General features: G+C 40.3%; 1 protein-coding gene across 4 annotated transcripts in view; it reads right to left on the bottom strand.

The window, feature by feature from the left end:
- sash1b (SAM and SH3 domain containing 1b) overlaps positions 1-25,211 on the bottom strand; it is a 60,791-nt gene that overhangs the window by 11,099 nt on the left and 24,481 nt on the right. For 3 of the 4 annotated variants that reach the window (XM_084915635.1, XM_084915634.1, XM_084915636.1), the window contains 3 exons: positions 3,098-3,226; positions 2,548-2,598; positions 2,158-2,207 (listed from right to left, as the gene is read on the bottom strand). In XM_084915635.1, coding sequence (XP_084771761.1) covers positions 2,158-2,207; positions 2,548-2,598; positions 3,098-3,226 — 230 coding nt within the window. Of the gene's footprint in view, positions 1-2,157; positions 2,208-2,547; positions 2,599-3,097; positions 3,227-6,897; positions 7,154-25,211 lie in introns of those variants that run through there. The other variant, XM_084915638.1, reaches the window with a different exon arrangement.

Below are 25,211 nucleotides of genomic sequence, written 5' to 3' on the forward strand. Positions count from 1 at the left end.
GACTGGCTCGCTCTTGGCCGATGAACACCGATCAGTGCTCTGCGTCCATCTCTGGAACAATGGAGCCCTGTTCTTGTCCGTTTGGGGTTTTGCAGCAGCGGCGGCACCAACGTGGCCTCTGCATTCCCTGCACACTTTCACTCTCTCTTTCTGCCTCTCTCTTCATCTCTCTGGACTGTTTGTTTGTGTCCGTCTTTCTCACAGCCTCTCTCTGTTCACGCTTGTTTGTGGTCATTCACGTTGAAGCCAGATCAAGTTTATGCTTTTAAATCGGACGTCACGGGTTTATTCCTGATTATAGAGTTGCTTAGTAATATTTTAAATGCTAACTGCTTTGTTTGTTTTGTTATTGATTTGTATTTGTTGTGTGTCAGCCTGGTTTAAGGTTACTGTATCCAGAGTACGCAGGTACTGTGCAAAAGTCTTATGCTTCTCAACTTTTCTTTATATTTTGCTAGGAAAATTGGAAAATGGGTGCAGCAACTGAACAATGTGCAAACAGAGTTTATTTAGGCCTGTGTCAGGCTGGCAACCTGTGCAGTATGAACCCCGCTTCTCACCCTATAGTAGCTGGGGTCGTCTCCAGCCCTCTGCAACCCTGAATTGGATTAGCAGAAGCGAATGGATGTATGTACAATTCCACTCAGCTTTAAAGCTGATATTTGGTATGACCACCTTTATTCTTCAAAAGTCTGAACTCTCTCAGGTGAGCTTTCTTGTAATCTCTTTAACTAGTCTTCAGAAATAGTTCTCAGTGGTTCTTAAAGGACATTGACAGCTCTTCTTTGGATGTTGGCTGGCCTTTCAAGATGATCCCACGCTGCTTGTTGAGTAGTTGAGGTCCTGATATGTGTTCCATTGTGCGTTTTTCTATCCAGGTATGCTTTTACAGTATTGGCAGTGCGCTTGTGATCATTATTAGTCTAAAAAAAATGAAACTTCTTCTCAAAGTTGAAGGAATCATGGACAAAGGTCTTCAACATCACTGGCTGAAATGCAGGTTAAAAAGGTGACAGTCTCTCTACTGTGTCTCACTTCATAACACCACTTGCCACTGATTATGTGTTCAGTCCTTGTGTAATTTGGCATAGCTCAAAGCTCATATTCCATTCCTTAATAACTGCGTCTTGACAGCCACCCTCCTACTGAGACCATTTCTAATGAGACTTCAGTAAGTTCTGTAAAAACACCTTCAAAAATCACAAGAAAGTCTGTCTTGTTGAAAGCAAAACATAAAGAAATAATGGGTGGCTCAATACTTTTGCACATTACATATTGAAGATAAGCTCCAACTATTTTGTGCAGATGTTATTAAATGCTCCCATTTACCACAGGAAATAGCATAAAGATTCCCCATGCACTGTGAGACATAAAGCATTATGAGAGGACCGTGCCTTGATTGTGAACTTTAAAAAGATATCAATGAAATCGTTTTTAAAAAGTGTAAAAGCAACATGCTTGTTTCCAAAAAGGAGCCCTAATTTTGCTGATAGTCGCATTCATGAAATTCCTATGAAGTTATCCCACTAGGGGGCAGAGTAGGATTCCTGCTAATCCTGTTCTAACAGGAATTACACAGTTCCATCCCCATCCAGGTTCTGAATAAAACAGGCCTCTTTGCAATGATAATTAAATCCTGAAAAACGAGAACAGCTATTACTCAACTTTCAGGAAACTTTTATATCCGCACAAACAAATCTAATAAAATCAATATGTCGCTTTCTCATTACTCATCATATAAATTATTCGATCTTATTCAGCTTTCCAATGACAAAACGTGACTAATCTTCAAAATGTTTCCAAAGAAACAATGAAAGGAAGGAAGGAAGTTTAGAGGTTACACAGAAATACTTCATAAATGTGACACCAGGAAACAGAGGAAATGCACGTGTCCACGGGGCGGTGGAGATCATACAGGAAGAGTCATAGCAGTGCAGCTTCCAGAAGTCATGGACTTTAAATAAATAATAAGCATATAGAGTGTAAAGCATCCACAGTAAACATTACGTGGACGAGTAGCTATATTAATTTTCTTATATATCGCATTAAATCATCTTTTCCTCGATACTTCCTCACAACACTTCCCAAAGTCAGGGAAGCTGTGCTATACTCATGTATTCTTAAAGGGTTATTTTTATATGTATATATTCTTTTTACCTTCTTTCGGTCTCTGGAGTCGACATGGTGCTGCTGAGTCCTAGAGATTCCTAAGGAGATGAAAAACACATGTTAAATATACATATATACAGGGAATGGCAAATCTTTTTCTACTCAGCTGGATTAAAATCCAGACATTCACCAAACCTAGAAAACTTCCATATATAACTTGTCATACGTCATCATATTTTAGGATCTACTTCCAAGAACAGTGTCAAGGCCAGTTCTTTTCCCCGCAGTCACTCGGATGTTACTTTGTGGCCTAGTACACTGACTCGGGATAAATCATGACTAGCCAATTCCTCTGCCTCTTATCAGCCTGTCTGCTGACACACGGAAAAGGAAGTTGCCTTCTCCCGGGGTCTGACACGCTCAGAGCTGGACACTCACCTGGATCTGTGAGCGCAGCTGCACTGATGTGGCCACTGAGTCAATCTTTCCCTGAAACACACATACGCGGGAAGTGGAGGAGTAAATCATAGTATCATCATAACATAAGAACAGACAAAAATTTAATTTGACTGAATCACCCAAAAGGTGACTCAGTCAAAAGGTTAACCTAAGGTAAAAACCAAAAGTCAGAATCAGAAACTAAAAACAAGTTGCAGTGAAGACCCAACCTCAGGGACAGCTCTGCATGTGAGAAAATATGCTTACTCACTTTCATGCACGATGAGAAAATCAATAAGGGATCTATTTATTGTAGAGCCGCTAACTTACATAAGCAAAAATACAATGTGGTAACGTGACTTTTAAAAAGTGCAGGTAGGCGAATTTTGTCCCCTTCTGCTTCCATGAGGCCTGAAAACAGCTGGGCTAAGTTCAGAGTGAATAAACAGCTGACTAATGGATACTAATGCACTAATATACATTTCTCAATAGTTCCACACTAAACCTTAAACCCTGATCTTAACGGACAAGAAAAAGAAAGACAATTTACCATCTCTGCATCTTGCACTACTTTGCGTTTCCGTAGCTCCTCCATCCTTTCGCATACGTCACTGAGGGAGGTACCGTAATACTGAGAGTACTCCTGAGCCAGGTCATCTAGGTTCCCCACTGTGCCATCCTGCAAGAGAGGGATTCACACTGGCACTCAGATACGAGCACAGATCAGGAGAGGAAAGCGACACCCGGTGAGGGTTGACCAAGATACTGAACAGCAGGCAATCACTGTAAACATGAAGCCATTGTTTGAAAGTTTAGCACTGACACCAGTAACATAAACCACTGAGATAAAGCACCAGGGCATAAGATAACGCATCAAAGACACTCGGCTGCAATACCAACTCTGTTTGCACCAGCTTATCATCTTCCTGCCCGCTGACCCCATCCCACCTCCTCAGCCCTCCTTAGACCTGACCTCAAGGCCAGAAGAGGCAGCGTGTGACGCAACTGCAACACTCACTCTGCTCTCACAGTCATCGGGACTTGACTTAAGAGGCCACGGTTCAGTCTTCCGTAAATCAGGAGAAGCAGAATCACTCAGTGGGATTGTGAGTCTTTGCCCTGACACACAGCTCGTTCTCCTGCATGTAACCCCCTTTTTGGTTTCCTTCAATTGTAAAAGCTGAATGCTGTGTGCCTCTTGTTGTGTGGGAAGATAATAAATCACAGGATCTGTGCTGAGCTTTGTGGTTCAGTGACCCTTGGGATCAGGAATTAACACATTGTGGGAATTTTCTTTTTATGGAAATAATTCTAGATCTAAACAGGAAGTTTTAAATCAGAAGAATTTAAAGTAACTCTCAAAAAATACTGTTAATGTTTGTTATCATGACCAACTCATATAAGCTTTCTGCTCACAAAACAACCTTTCCTCTTTTACAAAAAATGGTTGAATGGTTTTTGTTTGCCTTTAACATTTGAAGACACGCTAAAAACACTACAACATTATCATATCACCCTTTAAGCTTGTTAGGGTCAATGTTAGCATACAGTCACATAGGTCTAGCAGACACGAGGCAACATTAGCATTCATTTGAAATGGTGTTTCTGCCCACCTGGGGAGTGTAAATCCTCATGCATTCTGCTTTAAGCTCTGTTTCTGTCTTTTATTTGGGTGGAGACTCGTTACTAGTCTCCACCATGTTCCCAGCTTGTTGCCAACTCTGTCTGCGAGGTGCTAAGCAGGAAGCGTCCAGTAATTTTATAGAAGTTTCTCAATGAAGACAGCTGCCTGCCTGTGATGTCTAGGAAGTGATGGTGTGAGAGTGGTGAAAGTAAACAATAAGATTCTCTGTAGTCTCATGGGAAAACTGCAGAGTGAGGTGATATTTCTTTGTGGACTTGCCTGTAACCGTGCCTACAGTTCTTTCTAACAATTTAATTCATGTCTCACAGGTCCACAGACGGTGTATTTTCAACTCAGGATACTTCACAGGTTGTTGAGGGAGCACATTCAATTAGGGGAATCTATCAGACGACCTGGACGACACAATATATATTACAGACACATTACACATGCATTACAACCCTGAACTTGTCTAGGCATCACCCCATCAGCCAGTTTTGACATTAAATGTCTGAACTTGCCAGTAACATTTAGTACAAAGCATGTGAAAGGTCTGATTTGACCCATGTGAAATTATTGCAGGAGTTGATGTTGCAGAATGATTCTGCAGATTGTTATTGAGCTCATGCATGAAAATGGCTTATATCACTCCGAAATTTCTCTCTCACTGATTATTTATTTGTAATTATAGCCAAAATTGTTTTTATATTATTTAAATGGTGATTCTGTAAAACAATGGCATGGTTATAGAAACCAGGATTAAAGCAGTATGTCTGTGTAGGTAAGAAGAAGAGGAACGAGAAAACTTAAAGAAATCGGATCACCTTTTTTCAAGTGCCTAAGGAAAAAGAGTTGTAAGGGACAAAAGGTTTTACTTTCAGTCAATGAGCTGTAAATGTTGATGCATAAATAACAATGGGAGACTTTGGCTCCACATTTGGAATTAAAGAGGGTGGGTCTGTGATAACCAGGGAACTGTTTACCAGCGGGGGTGGGGGGGGTTGTGGTGGTTTGTGCTTATCAGGTTTTGACATTGCAACCAGCTGCAATCCTGAAAGGCTCATTCCGAGACACAGTTTGTGGTCTATATGGGGGTGGGGTGGGGGGGACTAAGTAACTAAGGGATGGAGACAAAAAAAATATATATATATATACATGTGAACAAATACAAGGAAAGCGAGGTGGACAAAATCTAATTAAATTTAGTGAGTAAAGTAAGTGAGTCTACTAATTTCCCCCCATGTAATTAACAACTGTGTAGCCTGTTTAGCAGGATTTTCTGAAACTAAGCGCATGAAAATGTCAGAAATCAACAGCGATGGTAAACCTGCAAAAACAGAAGATGTAGGAAGACAGCTGGTCATCACGTCTAGTCATGATTTAAGTCAAACTGTGTTCGTAATAGCCGTCCAGAATGTTCATAAGCTGTTTCACGCATGTTTATTATCTTGCTTCACTCATGCCATATCCTGAAGGCATGCAAATGGGCCTGCAGAAAACAGCCCTCTGCAGTGAAAAGTAATACTGTGGGCCCACTTGTCTTGTGTCATGATGGACTCTGACTGCCTCAACTGTCCAGAAGAGAGGCCCATTCATTTGGTAAATGACATGCCCCCGAGTCCAAGAAGGCTTGAAAATCTGGCTGCTTTTCATATAGAGGAGGAACAAGGCTTAGGCCGACTGAGAAGCTCTGCACTGTGCCTGGCTGCAGTCGCTCTTCTGCCTCCAACTGCCACTGATTCACATAAACAGCCCATTGTAAAGCAGCCACATGACACTGCGGCGCCCTAAGTGCTTATTACACATGGTGGATGTCTAGTGTGTATACTTCCCTGTTATAGACAAATCTAAACACAACTTAAGTATACAGTCAGAAAAGTGAGCTGAACGTTAAATCGAATAAACAATCTTGCACATTCTTCCTCGGAGATGACTGACAAAAATACTGCAGCGTGCTTGAAATTCGACTGTTTCCAAATTAGCAGAGTCTGCGCCAAAACTGTAGCATGAGACATCGACCACAGAGGCTGGAAAAGGAGAGCGTGGTGTCACGTTTCTCGAGCAATAAGCATCTCATGGGCAGACAAAAGATCCACATGCCCCCAGGGCCAAGAGTGTCTAATGAGTGTTTTTACAGTTCCTCTGGCTTGCCTTAACCACACCTGGGTCACAAAGTATCAGCAAATTATTTTTTTTTATCCTGCTCTGAGACAGAAATGTAGGTCACGTTATGTCAGAGGTCAATATGTCGAGTATGAGAAGGTCGACATAGTTATAAAGATCATAAGATCTTCTTTTAAGTGAATTAGTGAAATCTGAGTTAGCTTCTGTGCTCTGAGCACCAGATCTACAATGTGAAAAAGTCCATGTCTGCATCTATTTTAACAACCTTTTATTTACTAAAGCTTTGTGTTTGATTTGAACAGCTTAATTCAAACCAAGTGACACTGTATGGTTACAGTTCAGCAGGGGACCTAATAAAGATCACTACATGCCTTCAACACATCACACTGAGTGATGTTTCAAAGGATCATGTGAGGACAAGCACCGACTTGGTTAATAACTTACTAACAAAAGCATTTGAAAGCACAGAGAAAGATTCAAAAGCAAAACCCAAGAGCAGAAAAAAGGCAACACGAATTCAGAGATCCTCTTGTTAATTTACAGAAAACTACCACCTCCGACCATAGCGCAGCATTCCAGGACATACATAAAAATACACTCACCGCAAACAGACATCTGTGTGCCAACAGCAGCCATCCAGTAGTTGCTCTTTAGTTCCACCACAGTTCTGTAAGTGAATGGCTCCCTTTGAATACTTAACTCAGTTTAAAGAGTGGAGGACAATACATCCTGAAGTAAAGGGGAGGGCAGTCCAGCGTGCATAAATTAGAGGGGGAGAGGGGGAGGGCAGGTTGGGGGAGTTACAACCACATTTGACCCTGCTCCTGCTGCTGGGTGGGGCACTGTACTCTCTCCAGCTGCAGCCCACAGGGACTGGCTGACTCACATGTTCAAATAAACCACCACCTCTCAGTGTATGAAAGTGTGGCTGCATGTTTATGTCTGCAGTGGAGTTGGGAGAGTGATACATCAGGGGATTTTTTTCCCCAGTGTGGTTGCTGGTCATGAATGTCTCCCTCTGCTGATATGGAGGCTCTTCAGATCACACCTTAGCAGATGTGCACCCCAGGGGGTACTTCTGCTGTAGGCATGGGATGAATGGAAAGATTAGTAAACCAACTAAGTAAGTGCATCTATAAAAGATGAAAATAAATCAGTAAGTGTCAAAAGAGATTAGTAGTAATTGGTATAGCTGGTTAAAAGGACAGTATAAGTTTATCTATACTACTAATAGATTTAACAGTAGTACAAAAACAGCTATTACTGACATTCATTTAGCTGAATGTATTTGCTACGATTGAATAGAAAAATTAATCCAAACATTCACAGCCGGACTGGATGAAAAGTTATTTTGAAAAATTACAAGTGTTGAAGAAGAGCCCAGCAGTCTTTTTCCTCTTTAATGATCACCTTACAGAAAAGGGAATAACATGAACCATAATGAATATGACTGATCAATAATCTGGATGGTCCTCAGATGTCAGCCAGCATACAGATTTTGCCCTAATTCACCAGCAGGTGGCAGCAAATAGCAGCTCTGTCTCCCCAACTATTAGTTACTGGTATTCACATAAAAGGGCGGTGAAGGTAATGACAGTGGGATGAAGAGCCAAGTAAACTGGACATACTAGTTTGAAGTGCCATAGAAGATAAAAATAAAAAAAAAATAGAAGAAGCAGTAATGTTTCCTCTGTGCTCACTGCTGTAGTTTATCTCCATAAAAAAGACATGTTTACATTGAGCATTAAGTATAAGTATCAAGGCGGTGACCTCATTTGCTTGCAGTATTAGTCAGTCAGATTAACCCAGACTCTCTTTGTCTAATCGTGACCCTACTGTGTGTATTATTCATCCTGCGTGACTGACCAGTGACTCCAGAGCAGCAAGTACCAGCAGCAGCAGGAGGTACCAATACCAGAGTCAGATCTGTGGCAGGAGGCTGCAGATTATGCTGAGCTGCAGATGGATGGTGGAGATGTTCGAGGGCTACGTTGAGCGTGCGGTGCCAAAGGGCCGAGGCAACTCATGCCAGAAAGGGCAGTTTTCCGCCTGGCTACACAGCGGCGGTCTGCTTGTCACCTCGGAGCACAGAAGAAGCCAGAGATTGACGCCATCTCCTTTTCTATCACCGTCAAGTCTCCTGACTGTGTGCGCGCCAGCTCTGTGTGCCCGAGCGCTCCTCTGAGCTTTGATCCCCGAGGAGATCGCTCCGTGCGAGAGACACATTCATCTGCGTATCTTTCAAAGGCAAATCATATCATCGCACCTATCATTGTTCATCAGCTGCATATAAAAATTAAATACAGAATATAATATTAGTTAGCTGAGACGGTGCACCTAAAATGTGACCATAGCAGTAGAAATGATGAGTTTATCCAGTCCTGTTTGTACAGGAAAGGTCTTTTAATCAGACCACACAGGAGATTAAATATTAAAACTGGAATCATAAGGATTTCAAATGCTCTGCTCCTTGAATTGTAGGTGAATCACTGATTGCACTTAAACGTACACTTCTGTACAGTTATCGTGTTAGTAAACACGTTTAACATTATATTTACAGCGCATATCTTTCCTATCAGTCTGTATTGTATTCACATAATGCTACATACATAAAATATATCCTGAGGATGTTACTTTATTCTGCTCCAATGGTTCAACTGCTACGGCTGCTTTTATCTATACAGTCTGTACATTTTGTGTTGTTGACAAGCTAAAAGATGCCTAAATTTACATTATCTATACTTAAATAAAAGATATTTTTAAAGCTTCAAGATGACAGCAGCGATATTTATTATAACCTAAAACACTAGAAGGAGTGTGACAATTATTCCAGAATACCTAAAGGCCTCGTCTAGATCGACAGCCCAAGGGTCCCCTAAAGAGAGAGAGGGGGAAAGAAAAAAAAAAGAGGATCAGTGGAAGAGCTTAACTATTCAGGTCTGAGTGGTTAAGTGGATTTTGACAAGTCCCAAAGGGGAGTTTGATGAGAAGGGTCACACTATGACATGCACGCTGTCAGTCACACACAGACAGAAGGAAAGGAGGATACCTGGCCTTGTTTGAACTGCATTAGCGAGGTCTCAGGCACACAGCTCTGTTCCCACTTCTCGTGCTGTCAGTCACTGAGCAACTGCTTACAGATACAAAAGGCTAGCTTCACTGCATAGGACTTTTTGGTCCTTCTGCAATAAAACAGAATTGACTGCAAGCAGGTTTTCTCACATTGCAAGAAGGTGCATGGACAGATTTTCGAAGAGAAAAAAAGAAAAGGAAAAAAAAAAGCTGATTAAAACCACCCCTGTTGTCTTCAGGCAATGGAGACAAATATAAAGATCATGCCACAAAGGGAAAGCAGCCAAGGACCCTGATTAAAAAAAAAGGGTGCATGTGAAACGCCTAAGAAGATTAAAAGGGCAGACAGGAGGCACAGAACCAACCTTTTGTCTACAAGACTAACTCTTGCAAATCCCAATGGGATTTTAAACATTAGCTGAAATCACACAGGATAGATTTAAGTGCAGGAAACTACAGACTCCAACAACCACCCGACTATGAACTGCAACACAATGCACATCTGGAAATATGTATCATGTATAATTATAAAAGCATCTTGTAGATTGTTCTGGATCTTGTTTTGAAGTATCTTGTGGAGCATGTTTAATTCAAAGTTTAAATGGCGAATTATCTCCTTTAAATTTCAGTTAAATTACATGGATGGAAATCCTCTGTGTATTTAATCCCTGCTGGATGGCAGTGTGTTTGTGGTCTGAGCGGCATGTAGATTGTTCCCATTCCTTCGAGCATGTTTAATTCAAGGCTGCTGAGAACAAGAAAGAAAGAAGAAAAAAACAAAACAAAAACTGTGCATACCGCTCCTTTAAAATTCAACAAAGTTCATACCAAGAAACGCCATGTGTATTCATACGTCGTAAAAGGCTCCGTGAATGGTTCTGGGCTTGTCATGAAGTAGCCTGTGGATTACTCATGTTCCTTGGACCATATTTAATTCAAAAGTGCTGAAATCACTTCATCTGCCCCTCACCCCAGTGCTTGGGTAATTACCCTTGTGCGGCTGCGCTGCGCTCCCTCGAGATGCGAGAGTCAGCTCGCAACGTCTTTGGCTGCATCGGGTAAGGGGCTCCGCTCACCCCTCACGAGAGCCCGACACCCGCTGATCCTCCTGAGACGCAACGCAGGAGTCAAGGGTAGCTGTCAATCACGAAACGTAAGATCACGAAGCCTCAGAATGAGGTCATTCTTCATGGTGTGAAAGCAAGCAAAGTGGCCTAAAAGCAGGAGAGAAAAAACCCCTCTGGTGGGCTTTTCTCTTTTAAACATTTCATGGGAAAAAACACGGAGAGGAGGATTACAGCACAGTGCACAGCAGTAAGTGATATGAAGAGTAGCAGCAGACTAGATCTATGGCCAGAGAACAGATTAGAGCAACCTAGGATGAGTGAGTAAGCACAGACTGGTAAAATTCTGTTATTTTAACATTTAATCTGCCAATCAAATAAGAGTGCATAAGAAATACCAAGAATATGAGAAGGATCAGTTTTGAAATCAATATATTCTTTGGAACAAGAGAGAAACCTAACAACTTTTTAAAAATGTACTTAATATTTTTAAAAATCACCAATTTAAAACATCCTATGGAAGCCTGTTTCTGCCACAAAACCCCCTCCAAAAAACCCAAGTATCCATAACTCAAAATTTCGATTTATTAACTCAAAACTTCGACTTATTAACTCAAAATTTGGAGAAACGTAACTTGAAATTTAGAGTTAGCTCTGCCAATCAGTAATCTACGTGAATGAGGTCACTTTCTTGTTACCCGGAAGCATATGCGCAGACTAATGCTCACTCAAAACCAGATCGCAACAAACTGGCGCTTTCGCGAGTACGTTTGCGGATAGTAACGCCATGTGATTCAGCTAATAACACAAGGATTTCATCATTTTTGAAGCCACGCTGAAAATACTCAGCAATCTGTGGATTCATGACTGGATGTAATACTGGTAGCTTAGCTGTAGCATTTGTAGCTGAGGGCTTCAGCTTCCGGGTAACAAGGAAATGACGTCATTCACGTAGATTACTGATTAGCAGCGCTAACTCGAAATTTCAACTTAACTCAAAGTTTTGAGAAAAGTAAGTCGAAATTTCGAGTTAATAAGTCAAAATTCCGAGAAAATAACTCGAAATTATGAGAAAAAAAAACTCGAAATTTCAAGTTATGGATCCTTTTTTTTTTTTTTTTTTTTTTTTTTTTAGTGGCGGAAAGGGGCTTCCATAACATTAAAAAATCCAATTAAAGCTAAAAGTTTCTGGGAGTTAACTGTTACATATTGATAAAACCGGCACAGTATGTTTTCAAATTTTGAGTCGAACTCTGCTAACAAGCAGAAGCTGATGGAAGACAACTGATGCACAAACAATCCAGACGAAGCAGTATGTCGACATAAATACACTTCTATAACAGTAACCGTTTTTGTTCATAGTGATGTTTCCTAATAGATCCTTTTTCTGAATATGCAAACTGGTTGCTGCCTGTCTACACCAATCACTCTGTACATGTCCAAACAAGAATCCGCTTCCCAAGATAAGGGACCATAGAGGTTGGGAGTGGCCATCAGCCTGCCCAAGCTCACACAGCTTAAGAGATGGGGAACAGTGCCACCAGTGCAATACACAACTCCAGTATTGATACAGGTTGATATTCTTGGGTTATACAGAAAAACAAAAATTATTTTTTAGCAGTGAATTTAAAAAACTAGTTAGCAACATAATAATACCACCTCTATGCTCAGCTGCAACAGATGATCGGTAAACCATAGAGCTGAAGCAGTATGCTATAACAGCGATCCCAAACCTTTTTTGCACCACGGACCGGTTTAATGTCAGACAATTTTTTCACGGTATCGTGGATAAATTCAACAAAATAAAATGATACGACCAAGACAAAAACTGTGGTATTTTGTAAATATAAAATTAAAAACGAATTCACTGTGTAATTGTTTAACTTTATTAGCAGCATCTTCCTGAAATGCGCCAACAACATTGAGAGTAACATCCTCCTTTCTGCCCCCTTTATGCTCTCTGGTTGCTATGGTAACGCGTAAATATTTCTTTCAAAATAAGACACATGACTACAACACGGGAAAAGACCCAGAAAACCATAAATTTCACACCCGAGCCTCAACTCTCGTGGCCTGGTACCAAATGACTGGTCCGTGGCCCGGGGGTTGGGGACCGTTGTGATATAAGACTTATGATGGTACGATTTCCACATTAGCCCAAGGATCCGCTAAAAATATACATATAATCACCAACCACTTTATTAGGTACACGTGTTCAACTGTTTGTTAATGCAAATATTTAATATGTTGATCATTCAATTAGCTCATCAAAAGCTTGGAAAAGAGTGCAAAGATGCTGTTGGTATAGCGAGTCGTGATTCTGCTGCAATATTAAGATAAGCTCAGAATTTAGTGCAAACAACATGAAAGCATGGAGCCATCCTGCCTTGTATCAACAGCTCCGGCTGATGATGATGGTAGTGTAATGATGTGGGGAATACATTTGTGACACACTTTGGGGTCCTTAGTACCAAAAGAGCATCACTTAAAATGAGTGGAAAATGAAAATGAGCTCACTGTACTCAAATGGCCTCCACTGTCAGCAGATCTCTATCCCGCAGAGCACCTTTGGGATGTGGTGGAAAGTGAGTTTCTTATCATGAACGTGCAGCTGAGAAATCTGCAGCAGCTGGGTGATGCCATCATGTCAATATGGACCAAAATCTGAGGAATGTTTCTAATACCTTGTGGAATGAAGGCAGTTCTGAAGGAAGGAGGTCAAACGCAGTACGCAACAAGATGCATGTAATTTCACACTCTGTAATAGGCTAATAACATCAGATGGCAGTTGACATACTTGGCTGACCTGACTCTAGACACAAACAGAAGACTATTTACTTTACAATGAGCCATGCTTCACGGAGAGTGACGTGCATTTGAACTACATTTTCTTGGGAAGCAACTAAAGCTCACTGTGGAAATTCCTGAGTAAGATATTCCTGACATTCTTTGTCTAGCCAGATCCAGTGTTTCCTCTACACATGCCAGATGGCTTTCTCCTCTGGGAGATCTTTTTGTCAGGGACCTGCATCTTCAAACCTCAATGATGAGATTCCCATGTTCAGAAAACTGTTCTCACTGATTGCACATGCCTCTTATGACAGCGGCATACAGAGCTGCTGACAACCAATCCTGTCCAACTCGATTTGCCTCCTCCAAACTCTCAGTGTGGTTGATTGGTCTCCTCCACTGCCATTCCAAGGACATCCACCTTTCAGCCATTAATGGATGCAAACCGCAGCTAGTCAAACATGCTCTGATGTCGTGAAAAAGTCCAAGACAAACACTCAAGAAAGGTATTTCCATCAGTGGTTGTTCTTGTGATGCTCTTCTTGTAATGCAGCTTTTTAAACTTGATTTCTTACGTTCAAACATTCGCATCAACACTGTAAAAATATTAGTGAAAGCATAATTAACTCTAATGCAGTGCACTTTCTTTACACTTATTTTTATGTCTAAAACAAAGGGGGTTATGGTAAAGGAACAAAATGCATGACAAAATGCTTCCTATTTCTGGCTTAGTGAGTAAATATACATAGTCACTCACCAGAATTGATTGCTTGCTCAGTATCTGGCCTTTTCCCCAAGCTGACATCAGGTAAAGTGTTGAGATTTTCTCAGCCTCACTCTTCAATCAATATACCCTATTAAAGTTTCATGTAATTTAAAAATATTCATTTAATAGTAAAATGCCACAGTGGCTGTTGCACAGTGTGAAAATGATGTTTTTTTTCCTCCTGCTGTTTCCCAATGAGGGTTTAGTTAGAGCCAAAGGAATCTTTTAAAGCCAGTTTTAACAGTTTGTGTTACATTTACTCAGACATCGCCTTGTAATTGGAAGGTTGCCGGTTCGAGCCCCGGCTTGGACAGTCTCGGTTGTTGTGTCCTTGGGCAAGACACTTCACCCGTTGCCTACTGGTGGTGGTCAGAGGGCCCAGTGGCGCCAGTGTCCGGCAGCCTCGCCTCTGTCAGTGCGCCCCAGGGTGGCTGTGGCTACAATGTAGCTTGCCATCACCAGTGTGTGAATGGGTGGATGACTGGATGTGTAAAGCGCTTTGGGGTCCTTAGGGACTAGAAAAGTGCTATACAAATACAGGCCATTTACCATTTACATAACATACATTTATGAAGACATTTAAAAGACATTTTATTCCCTATAATCCTATGTTGTCAAAACAAACAAGAAACAGTTTTAAATAGCTTGACCTTGAAATAGACATCAGATGTCAAATCTCACATGGTATTTTAATTCTATGCTTTAACTTCATATGTTGAAAATATACACCACACCACACTTGTAAGAACCATGATTGTTAAGTTGGTTTTTGTCCATTTTTGGCTAATAAATCATCGAGTTGACCTTCGATGGAAGCCAAATCTTAATAAACTGTTAACATCTCCTCACTCTATACCCTTACAAATCTTATCAAATTTCATTTAAAACTCTTCAAGTGATCTTGTTTGTAAACCGAATGACACGCACATAAACACTAATATAAGCTTGTACTTATAATTACCTCCTTGGTAAATATGAAACTAGCTATACTGTGAGGATAAAACTTTAAATGGCTTCATTAAACAGTCGTGAAAAAGAGAATTTCACTGAATTCTCTGCAGCGTTTTGAAAAACTAAGTAGACCCCATGAATCAACAGCTTGTAGAACTACTTTCACTAGAAATAACTTTAAGAAATCCTTTTCTGTATTACCTTATCAGTCTCTCACATCATTGTGCAGGAATTTTGGCCCACTCGTCTTTATAATGTCGCTCCAATTCATTGAGGTTTGCAGACATTTGTTTATGCACAGCTCAAAGTCCTGCAAAGGCATCTCAATTGCGGTCTGGGCTTGGACTGACTGAGCCATTGCAACCAGTCAATCCAATCTTTTCCTTCTCAGCCCCTGTTTGGTGATCTTCAGATCAAGATCCTGTAAGATGATCCAGTTTCAGCCAAGCTTTAGCTGTTAGACAGATGGCTTCACATTTGACTCTACAATACTTTGGTCTACAGAGGAGTTCATGGCCATCTCAATGACTGTTTAGTGTCCAGGTCCTGCAGCTGCAAAACAAACCCAAATTATCACCCCTTCACCCCTGTGTTTGACAGTTGGTATTAAGCGTTTGTTCCGATGTGCTGTGATTGTTTCCCCCCCTAAATGCATGCTGTCATGTCCTTTAAGAGAGAACATGCTTTCTCCCTGCCTGCTTCTCTAAAATGTTACATGAAAATGCACGAGACGACCTTTCAAACAAGCCATACTTCAGTCTTTTTCTAATTGTGCCGTCATGAATTTTTGCATTTAACATGTTAACTGTAGACTGTCAGAGGCAGCTCTAGGCATGTTATAACTTTACCTTTTATAACTAATGTAGAAGATTTAGATAAACTGTCCTTTTACAAATGCATTTTACATCAATTGATAACTACTAATCATACATACAGAACGACTATCTCTACCCCTCACTCTAGCACTTTCGTCATCACATGCAACCCCTTTCTTAAATGACTTTCTCCTTCCTGCTTTGCTTATTCTCATCGCTTTTGGCCCATTTTTCTCACCACCGTTCGTCTTTATCTTTCTTCCTTCGGGCTCAACATTTCTAAAAGGAATAATTTTCTCCATTATTTCTTTAGAAATGTCACCCAGCCTGCCTGCCACTTCAGACTACAGTCAGAGGATACATTAAAAGAGGAATTAGCCTATTATGTCATCTATTCTCAGCGGTTCCAATTTAATACCATTGTTTAAAACAATGTTATTACAGAAGATTATTACATGCAGTGGACTCTAGAGGTACATTTGGACTTACCTTTAATCCTAGAGGTGAAATAAAGGTGAGTAAGACGGGAAGAAATTTCTATAGAATGCAGAAAAGTCCTAGAGCCATACACAGATGGGAACTTTGGTAGTAGAATAATTTAAATATAAATAAATAATATAGTGCAGTGAAAACCAAAGTCCTGACTACTAATTCAGGACAATACCTGCATATTTATAAGCCTGGTACCATCAGACATGCACTCACCAACCACTTTAAAGGTTCAGCTGCTTGCTAACTCAAATATCTAATCAGCCAATCATATTGCAGCAACCAAATAGCATTTGGACATGGTCAAGAACATCTGCTGAAGTCTAAATGGGTAAGAAAGGTAATTTAAGTGACTTTGAATGTAGCACGGGTGCTGGTGACAGACAGGATGGTCATCAGGAACAGGAAACTGAGATTACTGTTCTCACAGCCTCACCAAAATTTGACAACAGATGATTGGAAAATGTGGGTTATTGCAAGGAGTCTTGAATTATGTTGAATTCTGACATGGTAGGGTCAGAAATTGGCACAAACAACACATAGGCATTGTTTCTGCCTTGTATCAACACTGAGTACCAACTGAGAATGTTACAAAGTTCAATTAATCTCAAACTGGTTTCTTGGACATGAGAATGAGTTCAGTGTACTCCAATAAAGCACCTTTGAGATGTGGTAGAAAAGGAGATTTTCTTTACAGATGTGAGGCTGACAAATCTGCAGCAACTGTGTCATACTACCACATTAATATCGACCAAAATCTCTGAGTGTATTACAGCAATCTTGTTGAATTTGTGCCATGAAGAAGGTGAGTGTATGCACAAAGAATCTGAAGATTTTAAGGCGTCATTGTCAGATGCTGAATGTTCCTGACCTCAATTTAATTGAACTACAACAACAAGAACGGTAAAAGATGCAGCACTGCAATACGTGACAAGAAATGTAAACACATTTTAGTGCAAAAAGTTGTTCGTTTATCATGCAAAACCTGATCCATATTAGATAACTGGGTGTGATTGATCCAACACAAACAGGCCTAGGCAGAAATCTCCATGAATCTCCATGCATGGCACATTCTGGCAGAGCCAAGAAAACATGAACTCACCTATTTGTCAATTTCCCAAGCCAGGGCATGAATCAATTTATGCGAAACTCTATTCTCACATGCGAATAATGTTCAACAAGTCCACACAGAAATGCTTTCAGATGGATTCGTTTTTAGGAGAATGAAAGGAAAGATGGAACAACATGGAAAGTTCGTGAATATAAATGCATAGGTCAAGGTCAAGGTCATATTTATATAGCACATTTCAAACAGCCGATGCTGCACAAAGTGCTTAACAATATAAAAATGGTATTAAAAAGCAACAATGTAATACAATAATAACAGTAAAAAAAACCCAATAATAGGACAGTAAAAGAATTAAAACAATAACTAAACTAATTCAAATAAGACCAAAATGCTTGGGTCATAGTGTGTTAAAAGCCAGGGCATAGAAATGTGTCTTTAGTAATGATTTAAATTGCTCAAGTGTTTGTGCAGATCTAATATTTAAGGGGAGACTATTCCAAAGTCTGGGACCTGCCACAGAGAAGGATCTATCACCATGGGATTTGAGGTTAGTCCGTGGGATGGACAGCATTAGTTTTGAGCTAGACCTCGTGGTTTTTCCTGGAGCATAGGCAGAGAGGAGCTCAGACAGGTAAGGAGGGTCTCGGGCATTAAGTGACTTAAAAACAAAAAGTAGAAGTTTAAATTGGATCTGTTAAGTCTAATTGTTGAATGTTGCCATTGTGTTTCTTAAATTTGTACAGTCTTAGTTCAAGCAGTAGGATCAAAGCCATTCCTTTGATCCTGACCACCTCTCCAACCACTCTGTGCTGGGGGAGGTTTTATTGTAGATACATCCTATCTGAAAGATCTGTTTCTTTTGATGTAAGCTTCCTGCGTTTACGACCCTTTGGTCAGCAGGAGGTCTGACACACACACACACACACACACACACACACACACACACACACACACACACACACACACACACACACACACACACGCCTTGTCTTAGGACCATGTGGGCGTGGCTTTGTTCTGACGTGTTTTGTGTGAACTGTCTCCCAATAAAAGGTAGCAGGAGGAGGTCAGGTCTGGGGGGGTCATTTTTCGTGGTGGACACAGACGAGGCCTCCCTTGCGCAAATAATCGATTGATCGACTGTCTTGTTTTCTTCATGATGAATAAGTCTCTAGAATTAGCGGGGTTTGTGGAAACACAGACCCAACAGGATCCTGTAGGAGACAGGAAGCCAGTGTAAAGAAGCTAAAACTGGGGTTATATGCTCTCTCCGTTTGGTACCAGTTAGCAGGCGAGCAGCTGCATTTTGGACCATCTGAAGACTATGGATGGTGGCCTGATCTAGACCATAATACAATGAATTGCAGTGGTCTAATCTGCAAGTAAGAAAAAGGTGAATAACACGCTCAAAGACGTTAGCTGGAAGGTATGGCTTTACCTTGGCCAGCTGTCTTAACTGAAAAAAAACAGGACTGAACTACTGCACTCACCTGCTTATTCAATTTAAAAGAACCATCAAAAATAAATGACACAATGAGAAAAATGGCCAAAAAAGCTCCAGTTTAGTGTATTGGGTGTAAGGATTGTCAGCCATTAGTATTTCCCCTACTGTTTAACCATTTTAAAATAAATAATAGCTGCTGATTAATTCTTTAATAAATATTGAGACCATTTTCGAGTGACATATTTTGAAACACAAATCAGCTTGCAGACAAAAGCATTTTTAAAACGCAGACTCAGCTGCAGACCTCTGATCCTCTCTGCCACATTTGGCAGCGTAATTATGTGTGGAGAGATCTAAATGACCCTGGTATTTGAGTTAGCTTGTTTACTGCTGCAATTGGCCATGCACTGGCTGCAAGCCTTTGGATCCTGCTGATACAAGCATAGATTAGCAAACACCCCGCAGAAACACAACTAGCTCGCATTTTATTTTCCCCTGTAGTTTTCAGGTTGATTGAAAAGGAGACTGTTGCATGAATAACATCAAATGTTTCAAACCAATATGACTTGGTCTATTGCAAAGAAAAACAACCACAGTCTGTTATTATCATGTGCATATTTTTCCTTTTATGCAAACATTTAACAGATGAAATCAAACAGGAAGGTCACCTGTCAACTTCTGCTTCACCAAAGGTTAGAAGGGTAATTCTTTTATTTGCTCTGTCCATCCTGCAGGCCCAGCAGATACAATACCTGTCGTACAGTTTCCTGTCATTTCTCAAAGAAATGCACAGTTTGCATTTCTTTGTAGATTTGCTATCACCACTATCACTGGAACACCCACATCCTTTCGCTATGTTTGCTTTTTAAAAATAGGTATAAGTTAGAAACATGCAGAGGTTGTTTAGACCACACAGTTTCCATGCAGACAGCTGGGAACACGTTAAAATAATAACGCCACGGTTATCTATCAGCTGTGAGGAAAGGTTGGCTTACTATTGGTTTAGCTCAAACCAAACAGAGAGAGCGGCCAAAAAAAAGAGCCAAAACATCTCTGCAGCGACTGTCTGGAGCTTGTACAGGTACAAGGGAGCAGCTGTTTATATGGCACACTGTCAGTGTTGCAGCATAACAAGCTCTAATTAATGTAGAAACTGAACAGCATCACTCTAGGCAGGCTCTGGTTTGCAAATACAATTGTCAGAATGACAGGTCTTGGTCAATATTTGCTTTGTTTATTACTTTACTCATTCTGAAAATGAATACATTCAAAGAAAGTAAACATGGTCACATTTTTTGGAACAAACTCTCAGGCAGACAAAGAAACTATGCTTCAAATACAGCTCTCATTTTTATTAAAAGATGACATCAAAGAATTTGGCAAATGGTCAGACTCGTTTCTGTGGCTCCTCCTCTGAACAGCTTTCCATCACTCTTTAAAATCTGGCCAGCGTGTGCGACACTGACACAGCCGCCAGATTAACCAGCGAAGCGGAAAATAACTCCATTTCGCAGTGGACTTTGTCCACTGGGCATCATTAGCTCATACCGAGTAGTGACTGAGGACCACAGATGTTGTTCAAATGTTAACATCAAGGTTACATGAACGTTATATGAATACATCATTTAAATGGACATCTAAAGAGACAGCTAATCTTGATACAATACTAAACATAAGATGGCATAGGATGGAGACCAAACTGCTGTTGTTAGACTGACAGTTTGAACGTGATTGTGTATTGATGGGAGTACTAATAAAAGTCAAATGTAATTACAATCGCAGCCCTGCATGGAAGTAAGAGGACATCTACGGGATCAAATTTCATTCATGGCAAAGGTCCAAATGCTGTGGTGGGACAATTCAGGGTAAATGGGGCAATGGCTGTATAGTAGAAGCAATGCACATGTAACCAAAGTAGGAATCCACATAAAACTATGGAACAAACGGTCTGCCTTCAAGTCAAAATGTGGGTAAAAGCCTTCATTTCTATCAAAGTATGCAGTGTACAAACACTCAGCTCTATATAATCTTAAAAAAAAAAACCCCAAAAACCTTTTATTTGTTTGAACTGAATTCAAATATGTCTTTCAGTTATGACATATGTTTGCACAGTCGGTCTGAGCTTCACTAGAGGATAAAACAGCTTGACTGCTCCGGGATGAATTGTCTAGAAATTTTGATCTGGACAGTGATCTGGGGGTTTAAGCTACTTTACAGCTACCACCATCATCCACTTTAAACTTTAAATATCTAATATTTTGTTTGTGATTTGATTCTTTCATTCATTTCCTCCAGCCTCAGTTTCATGTTGTGTTTAAAGAGATACCTTTCTTCCTTTCAGCATGACTTGAGCTTCTTTGTAGTTTTGTGGAAACAGTAACTTCTGTTGACCTGAAGTGGGCCACAATAAAACACTCTTAAAAGACGTTTCTTTGCACCCGCCACAGATCTCGTCAACCTCAGTCAAAGATTTTAACGTTTAGACAAACAGAACATCCATGAAGTATTTCAAGTGCAATCAGATGGAAACAAAATGTCAAAAAAAGAGAAAATAATCCAAACTGAATGTGTTTAAAATCATCCCCACCGGGAAACTACTTTTGTCAGACTACTGCTGATAATAAATATTGATTTGATTGTTATGACATTATGGTTTCTGCTCTGCATAGATGTGATGTTTTAGACCTAAAACCACTAACATTAACCAGGTTTATGCCAGCTAATGCATCTCACACTGTAGGTGCAAGGAAGCTTTATGGGCACTGAGCTGCAAGAGAGACTGTGTGCTGTACTGTCATTCATACGTGAGGAGCAGTTAATCTTATTAAATAAGAAAGGAATGCAGATCATTAAAGTTAGCAGTTGAAAAAACCCCAACATACAGTGAGTTTAAACCATAAATATGTCATTTCACAAAGTTAATAAGATAATAGATGAACACAGTCACGTTTCTCATGTCGACGTTATTGGCCTCTACGGAAGCCATTACGTGATTAAGTGCTTAAATAAAGGGCGCAGTGCATCAGATATGGCTCCAACCTTGACAAAGATATTAGGGACAAGGAAGGAAAGAGATTCTATATGTGGCACATTTTGTACACAGTATGTGCTTAAGACACTAATCCATCTCCATACCCTGAAGACACAATTTAATCTTAACTCCACCAACAGGAATCAACCTCTGGGTAAAGGAAAATTATATACCACACTTGGACTTCTGAGGCCTTAAATAGCCATTTGTTCTCAACCACGGTCACACATGCACAATAAAGAAATATCAACATGTCGAGACGCAGAGTAAGTCAGTCTTTATATCCTAAAATCCAGTGTGGGAAGCTGTAATAATAAAAACTAAGCCAAAAGCCAAGAAGCTATCCTTTACTTCATGGATTTACATCCATGATTGAACCTGCTCGGGTCTGTCTGTGTCTCTTGTCAACCATGTAAAATGTCTTGCACTTTGAATCAATTTTTCTGCCAGGCTGACTCCAGAGAGGAACTTTAAAAAGCCGAAAGCTAAATGTCAGCAGCTCTGAGCTCTATCGAGTTTACTCCACTTCAAATGCTTTCTACATGCTAATTCGCCGGGTCTATCTTGGGCACGTTTCATTAACAAACACTTTGAAGTCTCATATTTGAAAGTTCAAAACGTCAAGTGAGAGACGACTGATAAACATCAGCTGAGTGATACGTTCAGACGCATGTTAAAGAGAAACATCAAGGCATGATAAATATTCACTCAGTGGATCTGACCCACAAAGAGATGAAGCCTGTCTGCAGGCGCATAAACAGTGGCACAAACAAGACTTCCTCGAGAAACCACTGCAAAGCCGTGCCGTGCATTTGAAGAATCAAACAATATAACTAGAAAAACTCTGAGGCATGAGATTAGATGTTCGTGCAAAATCCAGTAATGCAGAATAGAAAAGAATAGCCTTTTGTTTTGTCAGTGTACATGTACAACGAAGTTGTGGGTGCTCCACACCAACTGTGCATGGAGGGCTGACTCACAAACAGTGAGTCACCATGAGGTGCCGTGTGGAAGGCAGAGGGTCTAACAGGTGGTGGGCGGGATGCAGGGGTCACCTGTGAGTGCCCCGGTTTTCCTGAGACCGGAGGATCCGGCGATGGCCTCCAGGGGTGGCAGAGGGCAGCCAATGATTTGGGGCAGTGTTACTTAACCCTTTGCACAGCCTTCCTGTTCTCAATAGTGGCCCCTGCGTACCAAACACCCAGGCAGTAGGAGAGCACGCTGTCCACTGAGAAGATATAAAAGTCCAGCAGCAGCTGCTGGTCCAGGCTATGCTACCTCAGGACATGGAGGATTAGCAGCTGCTGCTGGGCCTTCTTTTCAAGGGCGTCGGTGTTGTGGGTCCAGATGAGTTTGGCGGAGATATTGGTGCCCAGAAATGTGAAGGTGGATACAGATTCCACCCGTTCTCCATTTATAATGAGATGGGAGTATAGTGTCTGTGCCTGTGTAAAAAGTAAACTGGTGTGATGCAGTTATTGTATCTAAAAACACATTGGGTGTTCAGTTTATATGCAGTGTATGATGCTGTTATCACAGTGATATTGCAATGGTCTAAATATTCCTTTAACAAACAAGTTTGATGTTTTGTTTTTTATGGTTAATACAACACAGTGTATACAATTTTGATCCACTGGCCAAAGAAACTGATGAAAAAAATTCATTTGTTTCATTAGATGTTAATGATATATGTACTAACCAAACAAAATTTGTATGGGCTTGTAGAGACTTTTGGAGCCCTAATCATCATAATTATATCATATCTGACTCTTTAGAACAATGACCCATTTTTACTGTTATCAGTGTACAATTTTTCATTAAAACCACATTTGAACAAGAATATTAAAATGTGAAAATTCTCTTGGGATTTTCCCACACAACCATCTCTAGGGTTTACAGTGAATGATCCAAAAGAGAGATGCCAACTTTCATAGTAGAATGACCAAACTGTTTTGAGCTCATAGGAAGGTAATCTAACAGTAACAGTAAATCTCTAAACATCTCTGAACACACAACACACTGACCCTTGAAGCAGATGAGCTACAGCAGCACAAGACCACACCAGGTGCAACTCCTGTAAACCAAGAACAGGAAACTGAGGCTACAATTTGCATGGGGCACACCAAAAATTGGACAGCTGACATTTGGAAAAACAATTCCAGTAACATTCAGATGGTAGAGTCAGAATTTAATGTAAGCAACATGAAAGCATCAATCAATTCTGCCTTGTATCCATGATTCAGACATTGGTACAAGGCAGTATAGCATACTTTTGGCCCTTTAGTACCAAATGAGCATTGTTGCTGAACACATCCATCTTTTGATGACCTCAGTCTTCTGACCATGTCTCAAAGTTCAATTTATCTCAAACCGATGTCATGTCCTGAGTTAAGCATAGTGTGACACACACACACACACACACACACACACACACACACACACACACACACACACGAAACATTTACTGCACATTTTTAACTACTTCTTTTCCATTCAGTTTGTATTTAAGAGCTCTTTTTAAACTGATTTTGTTTAATCCTGTCTATCTGTGCTTTTAGTAGAGATGGGCCTTTACAGAATATGATTTGGGCGATACAGTGGTTGATTTTTCAAACTTTAACCTCCTAGGACCTGGCGTCCACATATGTGGACATCACATTTTGGTTATTTAGACCAAAATACTCAATTTTGCTCCATATCCACTTACGAGGACATTATACTGCTACTGTTCTATCAAAATTTTAAACGAATATCCTCATATGTGGCTCTCATTTTTCTTAAAAACAAAAATAAGGTAAAAAAATCTGGTAATTCTTTGTTTTTACATTCATCAGGCCCCAATTAGCCAAAATATCAAAGAGAAATTAAAAATGCATGCCGTGGAAGAGTTCGGGTCTTAGGAGGTTAACACAAACAGCAGAATGCATTCACATATTTTAATTCAGTCAGCAGATGCAACATAAAAGGTCACACTACTGTACTACCATCTGTATGTACCATTTTTGATGTAATTATCTTGCTTTTCTATTATTTGCTTTCAATGAGAACTATGCTACCCAATTTATATATTCATATGAAGAAAATCTTATATGATTTATATGTATCATTTTCCTTTGGAACATACAGTAACACCATTCAACACAAATCAAAGTGACATTTCACTGTCATGTACAGGACCTCCAAACCATGCCACCATCCACACCACAACCTTTTCACTGAACTTAACATTTAAATGCCAACAAAAGCTTGGCATGGTTCATAACAGTGACATAATAACTATGTGGCATTTAAGAACTTTCTGCTAGATGTAAACTGTCTTGTTGGATAATAGTCAAAAAGAAGTATGGAGCAGACAAAAAAAAAAAAGAGAGAGAAAAAAAAAAACAGGCATTAATGAGTCAGGTTTCTCCATCTACAAATACATG

This window comes from Perissodus microlepis, chromosome 19 (genome assembly GCF_051167445.1).
Source record: "Perissodus microlepis isolate ML-2025 ecotype Zambia chromosome 19, ASM5116744v1, whole genome shotgun sequence".
Taxonomy (NCBI): Eukaryota; Metazoa; Chordata; class Actinopteri; order Cichliformes; family Cichlidae; genus Perissodus; species Perissodus microlepis.